The 12047-nt window shown below is 32.0% G+C and overlaps 1 protein-coding gene across 2 annotated transcripts in view; it reads left to right on the forward strand.

Moving 5' to 3' along the window:
* The window catches only part of LOC126881976 (neogenin), a 110872-nt gene that overhangs the window by 12684 nt on the left and 86141 nt on the right, over window positions 1-12047 (forward strand). For both annotated transcript variants that reach the window (XM_050646725.1, XM_050646726.1), the window contains exon 5: window positions 3468-3692. In XM_050646725.1, the coding sequence (XP_050502682.1) occupies window positions 3468-3692 (225 nt within the window). The remainder of the gene's footprint in view (window positions 1-3467; window positions 3693-12047) is intronic.

The raw sequence follows: 12047 nt of genomic DNA on the forward strand, positions 1-12047 counted from the left end.
ATTTTATGTGTTATATATATGACTTATATTTAGTATCTACTAAATTGTTCCAAAATTTGTAAAAAATTGTAACTGTATGGGCTTGTCCCGTGGAAATAAAAAAAACAAAACAATATTAAAAATGAAACCTTATTTTGGGACCAAGTTTTCTGGTAAAACCTTCATGGGTTCTAAAATTTGCAACTAGCGAGTAAGGGTGCAAAGAAAGCTGAGAGAAATCTAAAAATTGCATTTTACTTAAATTATTTTATAAATAATACATTTTTAATATTATTTCATTTCTATTAAAATAAAACTTTCGCTTGTTTTAAGCAGATGTTGCCACGACATCCGTATTATCTTGTTTCTTTGTGAATCGATACTAGCAGCCCGATTTGTTTCAGTTTGTTCAGAGATAGTCGTATATGCACTTTCTGATGAGAACCTAACAAGGTACGAAACCGGTTAAGGTGCTTATGGCGCTCTCTGAATGAACTGAAATATAAGGCGGCTATTTGTGTTTCGTATGTTTCGTTTTACAACGAAATGATAATTTATTGCAATAGTGTGTATATCTCTAACTTTTCTTTGATATCTTAGTTCTTGTGTTATCTCTTTGTGTCATTCCAATTTAATTGTTTCAATTTATCTTTAAAGTGTAGAATCTAGATATTACCTACAAATGAAAAATAAATGTTCTTTTACTCGGATTTACCTATTAATGGCCTTTAAAGTTTAAAGTAAAATTGCTGTTGAAAGCAAATTGCGTAGGACCAAACTAATATTGATTGCTACTTCTCTAGATTAATAGTAGATTCATTTTAAAAACATTTTAAAATTGTAAATTTGAATTCACTATCAGCATCATTTTAATCAAGTTGACAGTTAGTCAAGATTATCTTTCATAATTTAATTTGAGCAATACGTATGTTTGAAAAATACAAGAATCGTTTCACAAGTATTAGTAACATTGTTTTTAGTTCTACCTGTTATAATTATTATTCAATAAATCCTGGTAGATCTATAGTTGCATACACATTTAATAATACATAATTACTTGTTGCCTAAGGCTATGTATGCAAATGGGAAATTCCAGTAATAATATTGTATTTTACATAAATAAAAACAATGTAAGCAAAGTTTCTCCTTGGTTTATTTTTTATTTAATTTAACAAATTTGTAGCAATTTACACTTTCAGATGAACATGGGGCCAAACATTTTTAACATTACTAGCTAATCTCTTATTAATTTGAAAAAAATGAATAACCATTTTCAATTTCGTTGCAAAACGAAAATACAGCCGAACCATATTCTAGTCCAATCAGAGAGTGCAGCAAGCACCTCTACCGGTTTCGAAACTTATTAGTCTCTCATCAGGAGGCACATATGCTGCTCTCTCTGATCCAACCAAAACAAACCCCAGTGTGCAGTCCCGGATTGCAACGAACGAAACGGTATAGATGCCCTAGCGGCAACTGCTAGCAAAAAGACTAAGTTTTCACTCTAATGGCATATAAAACAACATAATGCTATTCTACATCCCACCAGATTTATTATATATTTAAAATATTTATAAAACAACATAATGCTATTCTACATCCCACCAGATTTATTATATATTTTTCATTCTGGTGGGATGTAGAATAGCATTATGTTGTTTTATATGCCATTAGAGTGAAAACTTAGTCTTTTTGCTAGCAGTTGCCGCTAGGGCATCTATGCCGTTTCGTTCGTTGCAATCCGGGACTGCACGCTGGGGTTTGTTTTGATTGGATCAGAGAGAGCAGCATAATATGTGCCTCCTGATGAGAGACTAATAAGTTTCGAAACCGGTAGAGGTGCTTGCTGCACTCTCTGATTGGACTAGAATATGGTTCGTCTGTATTTTCGTTTTGCAACGAAATTGAAAATGGTTATTCATTTTTGATTTACATTTACTCTGATTGGAGTATGAAGGGAACCATTCTCGTTGGAACTTTACCGCGCTGAGCAGATGGGACGTGAATTGTAAATTGTAGAATTCCCTCATCTTCCTTAGTGTCAGCATCCGTATGGTTTGCAAATTGTAGAAGCCTCGAAGGTGTAACCAGAGAAGGTTCCCATTGTTTTCATTCTGGTTGGATGTAGAATAGCATCATGTTTTATATGCCATTAGAGTGAAAACTTAGTCTTTTTATTAATTTGATTTTGTCCAAACATCATCATCAAGGCCTTTCATTCTGGATGGAATGTTTGCCGCTCTTACTTAGGGCTCGCTGATTTGCTTATTGCAGTGAATCACTCCGCATTCTTCTTGTGTGTTGTCAAAGTTTGTTGTATGACTTGGCTTTCGTTACAATTTTCTTCCACTCATTTCGATATGTGCATAGTTCCTTCCAGTTTCTCACTTCCAGAATTTTGATATCTCTCATGAACTGGTCCTCTCATTTCTCTCTGGGCCTTCCCCTTGGTCTTTTAGTTTTTGGCTTCCATCTGTGATCTTATTAATAACTAGGTCCTTGCCATCTCAGTTTCTGCACTTTAATAAATCTATCTATATCTTCTCCCTTTATTATCTCTCCTAATTCATGGTTTATTCTTCTTCTCATTTCTCCGTTTTCCATTCTTATCGGGCCCATAATCCATCTGAAGATTTTCCTTTCTAATATTCTTAATTTTTCTTCATCTTTTTCTGTAAGGCACATTGTCTCAGCTGCGTATGTAACTACTGGTCTATGTATATTTTCAGTTTTTATTTCTGGATAAGTTCTGGTCCTTTATTAGCTTAAGATATCTCCAGTATGTTTTGTTGCCTGCTAGTATTCGCTTCATTACTTCTTCACTTCTCTTATTTTTGCCATTCACAATTACTCCCAAATATTTAAAGTGTTGAACTCTTTCAAAAGTGTGGTTTTCTATCTTGATTTCTCTCCTCCTGATATCTTTTCTTCTAGAGTAAAGTACATATTTTGTTTTTACTTCGTTAATTTCTAGACCTCTTTTCCATGCTTAATTTTCCAGGATTGATACTGCTTCTTTTAATCCTCCCTTGTCTCTTCCCATAAGAACTATGTCATCTGCATTTGCTACTATTTGTGTTGAGGAATGGGCTATAGTTCCTTTAATTCCGCTGGCCTTAATTGTTCTTTCTACTGCTATGTTGAATAATGTGGTTGACAGGGAATCGCCTTGTCGCACTCCAGTTTCTATAACAATTGATTTTGTGCTACCGTCTTCTGTTGTTACATTAGCTCGAGATCCATCCATGGTCATCTTTGTTAATCTGATTAACTTTGCTGGTATATCTTGATTTTTTATTTCGATAAATAATTTTTATTCTTTCAATGTTCTCAAAGGCTTGTCTAAAGTCTACGAAGAAGGTGTGGAGTTTTATGTTGTGTTCGTGGCATTTTTCGATTGAGTTTGTGTAATTATATGGATCGCATCTCTAGTGGATCTGCCTTTTTGTCTTAGTGTTGTCTAGTTATTTAAGATATTTGTTTTTCAGATGTAATGCTTCTGGACTGAGCTCGTATAAATTGAGCAATAAAGCTATTTTGCACATAAATAGGGACCAAGAAGAAGCACTACACGTAACACCTCCTACTTTTATTGCAAAACCTTTGCCAGGAACATTCGTTGAAGGACAAAACGTTTCTTTAGACTGTGCAGCTAATAGTTTTCCAGTACCTACCATTACTTGGTTGAAAGACGGTTATCCCATTGATATGAAGTAAGTTTCTAGACGTCTTATGAAATATTTGACTAAAAATGAAAATTTCTGTACACACTAATTATTTCTAAGGATATTTTATATCTAACTATAAAAGCTGACATGTTTTCTTATATACTTGCTGCGTAAATTAAAGGTACATAAATCTAAGTGTACTTATATCAAGTCGTAAAAAATCCGAAACTTTTAATTTCTAAAAATGCAAATTATAAAAACAATAAAAGAGATTTATGTAGGTAAAATATAATCAATCAGTATCACTATACATTCACAAAGAGCTTATTGTAAATAAATAAAAAAGTATGAATATCATAAAAAAGCATTTCATTACAATACCAAAAAAAAATTAAAAAATGTATGTCTCTTACGACAAATGAGTAATTTCACTCCCTCGCACTAATGTCCAATAGTTCTTACGACTTATGTTGTACTATTGTTGTATTATCTAATATGTACATATAGGGTGTCCCAAAAGTAGCTGAACGGTAGAATATCTCGCGAAATATATATACATCGGATCAAAAAACTGAAAACTATGTTATCAATATTTTTCAAAAATATATCGAATGATACCAAACACGACACCCCTTCCACACCCTGGATATGGGGTGGGAGTAACTTTAAAATCTTAAATAGGAATCCCCATTTTTTACCTAAAAATAAGTCACTTTTATTTGAGACATTTTTTCGAATTGTTGATAGATGGCGCTATAATCGGAAAAACAATTTATCTTTATACACTAAGTAAATTATAGAAACGGTCTAATATCTCGAGAAATACACTTCCAAATGAAAAACCAAAAAACACGTGTTTAATATTTTTCAAAAACCTATCGAATAACACTAAACACGACCCCCCATTCCATCCCATGGAGGTGGGGTAGGGGTAACTTCAAAATATTAAATAGAGACCCCCATTTTTTATTGCAGATTTGAATATCTCATAAAATAGTAGGTAACATTTATACGAGACATCTTTTAGATCTTTTGGTACATGGCGCCAATAAATTGTATTTTTTCAATTACAGCGCCATCTATCAACAATTCTAAAAAATGTCTCGAATACTTATTTTTACGTAATCTGCAATAAAAAACGGTGGTTCCAATTAAGATTTTAAAGTTACCCCAACCCAAAACACACGTTTTTTGGTTTTTCATTTGGAAGTGTATTTCTCGAGATATTAGACTGCTTCTATAATTTACTTGTCTCGAATAAAGGTTGCCTAATTTTATGTAAGGAATCCAAATCTGCAATAAAAAATGGGGATTCCTATTTAAGATTTTAAAGTTAACACCCACCCTACCTACAGGGGGTGGAGTGGGGGCCGAGTTTGGTATCATTCGATAGATTTTGAAAAATATTGAACACTTATTTTTCAGTTTTTCGGTCGGATATTCATTTCGCAAAATATTCGACCGTCCCGCTATTTTTGGGACACCCTACCATGTATATGTTTTTAGATATCTCATAACAGTAAAGTACAAAAATTCAACTTTCATTAAACTTTTAAATGAAAGTATTATTCTTAAGTTTTAAGACAAATGCTATCATGATTTTCTTCAAATTTATTGATTTAACATCTTAATCCACAACAAAGACCAAAGTTTATTATATTTCCCATTACATGTTGTGAGTTTTATAAAACAACCAGTAAATTTTACTGATGATTAAATATTCGATAATTTACCACATTTACCAAAATTAATAAAAGTGTAAATAAGTAGTATGTAAAAAATAAAAACCTTATCTTGTAAAAGGTATATTTAAAATCCCTGAAAAGGGCTGTATCACAACAAAACGTTTTCGGAATCAATATTCCATCATCAGTGTTATCACCTAAAATAAGTATAACTCTACAAGTAAAACAAACGTGAGGTTAAATTTTGACAAAGGTAAAAAAGTGAATAGATAGTTATACTTACAGGTTTACATGCTTTAAGCCACCAAAATGTACGGGTAAAAACCCTTAAATTGATTTTAAACAGTTGGGGTTACATTATATTATCCGATTTTAAAGTATGTTAAAAATATTTCCAGGTTAATCCCTGACATCACATGACATCAACCATATTGGTTGGGAAATTGTAGGTAGAACCTTACATGGCAGAGTTTAGGTGACAACTGACCGGCCCTGAATGATGTCAGCACTAGATTGACACCTTACTTTGACAGAATGTACCAATATGTGTATTTACTTCAGCCAAAAGAATTTAAATTTTATGTTAATATTTAAAATAATAACAGTAGTGAAAAATTTGTTGGGATTAAAATGAATCTACCCTGAACAAGTATGATGGATAAAAGTTAAAAATTATAGAATCAACTGGAGAGAATTAATACTTTCTTTAGGGTAGGCAATTATCATTACATGGAATTGAAAATTATAAATATGTAAATACAGGGTTGTACTTTTCTAATATGTTAGTTAAACTGATGTAATGAGCTTAATATTTAGTGTAATTTATTAATGGAAGGATCCAACAAAATAGATAAAAGATGATATATATTGATTTTGGCTGAAGAAGTATTACTAGATGTAAATGTACCTAAATAAGAAAAGTAGTAATGAGGAGACTGAGAAATCCAGACTAAATATTAAGCTCATTACATCAGCTTAACTAACATATTAGAAAAGTACAACCCTGTATTTACATATTTATAATTTTCAATTCCATGTGATAATAGTTGCCTACCCTAAAAAAAGTATTAATTCTCTCCTGTTTTATTCTACAATTTTTAACTTTTATCTATCATACTTTTTCAGGGTAGATTCATTTTAATCCCAACAAATTTTTCACTACTGTTATTATTTTAAATATTAACATAAAGGGTACCCCCCGTTAAGATAGGCAAAATGCCCTCACTCTCAGAATTCAATTTTTTTACGTTCTGTGCAATTAAAAAATGAGAAAACGCGGATTTTTAGCTCGCCACACCCCACAGCCAGAAACGTAGATTTTTAGATTTAATTTTTTTTAGTTGGGTTGCAATTGATTTAAAAATTTCAAAAAATTGACACGTGTATCTGAGACTTTTACAAAACATGTCGATTTTTTATGGACCCTTAGGTCGAATGTACATAACCTTAAATTTTTTTTAAACTTTTTTAAAACCTATAACTTTTTTTTGGAGGGGCTGCAGGTCCAATTTTTTTGCATTTTGTGTATTTTATCAAAAGCTATCTCTCTGATTTTTTTCAGATTTTTCCGTCAGGTGCGCCATCTTGAAAAATCCGGAAAACTGTTTTTTTAGGGGGTTTTTAATGATTTTCTCCATTTTATAGAATGCAACATAGATCAGCTCAAGGTTTTGTTAATAGATTATGTATAATTTGAAATAAATGAGTATTTTAGGATTATCAAAAATTGGGCAAAATACCTTTAAACCCCCCAAAAACCATGTTTTTTTAAGTTATGTAAGGGTTTTTGCGGGCTTAATGATATTATTTTTTGAGATCAATACAGCCTGAATATTTTTTATTTTCATTTTTTTTACATTATATGTGAAAAAAAATAAGACTAATCGCATTTTTAGCACACCCCCCCCCTTCCCCACAAAAACGTCAATTGTTCTATTTTTTTTTTGTTTAAAGTTGCAATTAATTTAAAATTTTTATGAGGCTTCTACAAAACATATCTATTTTTTATAGACCCGTGTAGGTCGAGTGTCCAATACATATAACCTCAAAATTCCTTTTTTATTTTTTTAAAACGTATTTTTGACTTCCAATCGATATTTTTTTAAAACGTCCAATGAATATTGTACATTTCTCTCTCGCGGACGGCCGCTTCAATACATGCTTAGCGCTCATTTTTAATTATTAAAAATAATAGTTAGCAATAAAATAATGACAAAAATTTCTTAGGCTATTGCAGGGGGGCTTTAAACTTTGAGTTGGTCACTTTATGACTTTCATAATAATAATTTTTAATCGAGTTATTAAGCCTTGAAAATGGCTATTTTCGCGTTTTTCAAATTTGAAATTGCATGTAACTCGACAACAGTCAATTTTATAGAAAAATCACAAGATACCTTTTTTGCTCAGCTTGATCCAGAGAATCTAAAACAAATTTGTCCGAAGTGAAAAAATTGATTTTTTGAATTCGTTTAAAAAAATGTTTAAACAATTTTCCGATCGCGGTACTGCCTGGCACCTTGTGGATTTGTTATAAGGACCTGTTTTTGAGTAAGTTTGTGTAAAAAAATTAATCGGAATAATTTACCTAACGGGAGAAGCATACAGCGTGGACTATTTGCATTAGGAGCCAAACGTAGATGGTTTGTAAAATACACAAAAGACAAAAAAAAATTAGCAGTCATCGCCAAAAAAAGTTATACGTACCTAATAAAAAACAAAAAAAAAATGAGGTTATAATATGTACACTCGACCTTCGGGTCCATAAAAATAAACGTTCTGTAACAGCCTCAGCTCTGCGTGTGAATTTTTTGTAATTTATAATTTAATAATTAGGTACTAACTATTCTAAATGCGACATAAGCCACAATTTAACTAAAAAATGATTTTATTAACGTTTCGACGTCCACCACGGACGTCGTTGTCAAAATACACAAAATATTAATAAATTAAACAAAAAGGTTGCTTGGTAAAAAAATCTCTTAATAATTTAATTTAATCTGACTTATTTATATAGATCGTCCCAAACCATTTTTTCAGTGCGTCACAGATTATCGAATCCTCTCTATCGCATTACAGATGGAAAATAAAATCATTTTTAGTTAAATTGTGGCTTATTTCCCATTTAGAATAGTTAATTACAAAAATGCCACAAAGAAATAGCTTCAGAACAACATTTTTAATCTGATTGCAAACCAACTTAAAAAAAATAAAATCGAAAAATTGACATTTTTGGCTGTGGGGGAGGGGGAATAGGGAAAGTGGGCTAAAATTGCGGTGAGTCCTAATTTTTTAAAATCGACCTGTATCGACCTCAAAAAATATCATTAAGCCCGCAAAAACCCTTACATAACTTAAAAAACATGGTTTTTGGGGGGTTTAAAGGTATTTTTGGAGAAAAAAAGCACGAAACAGATCAGAGTGGAGAAGAATCCTGGAACAGGCCAAGACCCAGAAAGGGCTGTCGAGCCAATGATGATGATGATAAAGGTATTTTGCCCAATTTTTGATAATCCTAAAATACTCATTTATTTCAAATTATACATAATCTATTAACAAAACTTTGAGTTGATCTATGTTGCAGTCTATAAAATGGAGAAAATCCCTAAAAACCCCCTAAAAAAAAACAGTTTTCCGGATTTTTCAAGATGGCGCACCTGACGGAAAAATCTGAAAAAAATCAGAGAGATAGCTTTTCTAAGGGCTAACTCGACCTAAGGGTTTATAAAAAATGGACATGTTTTGTAAAAGCCTCAGTTACACTTATGAACTTTTTGAAATTTTTAAATCAATTACAACCAACCTAAAAAAAATAAATCTAAAAATCTACGTTTTAGGCTGTGGGCGGAGGGGTAAGGGGGGTGGCGAGCTAAAAATTCGCGTTATCTCATTTTTTAATTGCACAGAACGTAAAAAAATTAAAAAGATTGAATTCTGAGAGTGAGGGCATTTTGCCTATCTTAACGGGGGGTACCCTTTAAATTCTTTTGGCTGAAGTAAATACACATATTAGTACATTCTGTCAAAGTAAGGTGTCAATCTAGTGCTGACATCATTCAGGGGGTCATTCCGGTCAGTTGTCACCTAAACTCTGCCATGTAAGGTTCTACCTACAATTTCCCAACCAATATGGTTGATGTCGTGTGATGCCAGGGGTTAATCTGGAAATATTTTTAACATCCTTTAAAATCGGATAATATAATGTAACCCCAACTCTTTAAAATCAATATAAGGGTTTTTACCCGTACATTTTGGTGGCTTAAAGCATGTAAACCTGTAAGTATCTATTCACTTTTTTACCTTTGTCAAAATTTAATCTCACGTTTGTTTTACTTATAGTTATACTTATTTTAGGTGATAACACTGATGATGGAATATTGATTCCGAAAACGTTTTGTTGTGATACAGCCCTTTTCAGGGATGTTAAATATACCTTTTACAAGATCAGGTTTTTATTTTTTGTGATTTATGGTATACAGCCAGTACAGGAATTTTTTCCTTGTGATATTTTTAGTATGTAAAAGTTTTTTTTATTATTTTTTAATAATTGTTATTAAAAATTATGTTCCTCTGAACATTTTTTGTGAATGTATATTTCATGTATTAGTGTCATTACTTTTTTTAAATTAATTATATCTACCATTTTATCAAATATTTTTTAATACATACAGCAAGCATTTAATACATATGTACAAGCAGTCTTGTACATACATACATACATACAAAAACTTGAGACATTAAAACAGGAAAATCAAACAAGAAAATTCTATAAAACTCTGATTAATGCAAGAAAGGAATTCAAACCAAGGCTAAGACTATGTAAGGATAAGGAGGGGTGAGCTTACATACTCAATACAAAAGAAGAAATATTGAAAAGGTGGGTGGAGCATTATAAAGAACTACTTACTATGAAAGTAGAAGATCCAAATCAACCACCCCCAGGAGCAAGCAACAATACACCATTAGAGCCTCCATCAATTCAGGAAGTACGGGATGCAATAAAACACCTAAAAAATAATAAATCTCCAGGAAGTGATGGTATACCCGCGGAACTTATTAAATATGGAGGTGCTACTCTGGCTAATCAAATATATAAAATAATACTGAGAGCCTGGAATGAGGAACAAATCCTGGAAGAGTGGTGTATTGGAATCGTTTGCCAGCTACACAAAAAGGGTGATCAATTGGAATGTAGAAACTATAGGGGAATAACCCTCCTTAATACAGCCTACAAAATATTTTGGAGTATTCTTATATAGTCGCCTAAGTGCACATTCAGAGGAGCTTCTTGGAGAATATCAAAGTGGTTTTAGGCCTGGTCGATCAACAACAGACCAGATCTTTGTGCTAAGGCAAATACTGGAAAAAAACTAATTAATTAAATATCGACACATACCAACTTTTCGTATATTTTAAATCAGCCTATGATAGTGTTCTAAGAAATAAATTTTATGAAGCCATGGATGAATTCCACATCCCTGATAAACTGATAAGATTGGTTAAGGCTACAATGGAAGGATAATCCTAGCAAACAAATGCTATTTTGGACCGAATAGACATAATTATGAGAAGCAGAAACTTAAGCCAAAAAACAAAAATAACCATATACAAAACCCTTATACAACCAGTGCCGGTTTAACACAGTCTGCCGCCCGGTGCTGATACGGATGCCGCGCCCAGGCTCAAAAATATTTCTTAACTTTATTTCAATTCAACAAAACATATTTTGAATACAAGTTTATTAAAATAAAAAAAAACAATTACAACTTTTTTTGGTTTCAAACTTAAATGAAAACTAACAATATACAAGGAAAAAATTAAGGGCGAACTTCACAAAGTAAAATAAAAATTTACTTAATAACATTCAAACAGGTAACATCAGGTAGGTAAGCAAATACCTTTGCTATTGAAAAGCTTGTTTTCTTGATTTTACTGAAGCGAGGTTTTCGATGATATCAGTTATATTTAATTCATTTAGCAGGTCCTCGTTAATGGATAAGACTGCTAAGGAGTTCAAATTTTCTTGGGAAATTGCATTTCTTAAGTAGGTCTTTACCCTTTTTAGTGTCGAAAGAGAGCGTTATCCACTTGCATTTGCGACCATTATGGAGAAAAAAATACGCAGGCAAATATTAACGTTTGGAAATGAAGATATTAATTTATTTTCGTATAAAGCCTGTACCAATTCTAAAGGAGTGTCTATTTTTAATTGGGGAAGAGACGTTAACAAATGATTTAAATGAACACATTCTTGGGGAAAATACTCGTCCAAATACTCCTTGTAGTTTTGTTGTAATTCGGTTGCCGATCTGAAAATATCTTCATCTTCCGTAGCTTTTAGTTTAAACAAAAATTCAAATGCTTTTGAACAAGATTTATAACTATCAGATCGGCGAATAATCTCCGACTTATGATTGTCTATTATACAAACATAACATTGTGTTCGCATTTTCTCTTTTTGGCTTAAGCTTGCCTCCGAATTCATTTCTCCTAATTGCAAGTTTTTTTTTAATTTAATCTTCTTCTCAGCATAATTTTCGTTCCCTGTTTACAACATTCCTAAGGCCTCGTAGTGATCAAAACGATCACGTAAGAAATCAAAGTAATCTGCTAAATATGATAACAGATGAGCGGTTGTGCTTAAATCCATATTTCCCTTTTGTACTGATTTATTCACTTCATTAATTAACCCTTTGTAAAACGTCAAGCCAAAATGATA

This window comes from Diabrotica virgifera, chromosome 3, assembly GCF_917563875.1.
Source record: "Diabrotica virgifera virgifera chromosome 3, PGI_DIABVI_V3a".
Taxonomy (NCBI): domain Eukaryota; kingdom Metazoa; phylum Arthropoda; class Insecta; order Coleoptera; family Chrysomelidae; genus Diabrotica; species Diabrotica virgifera.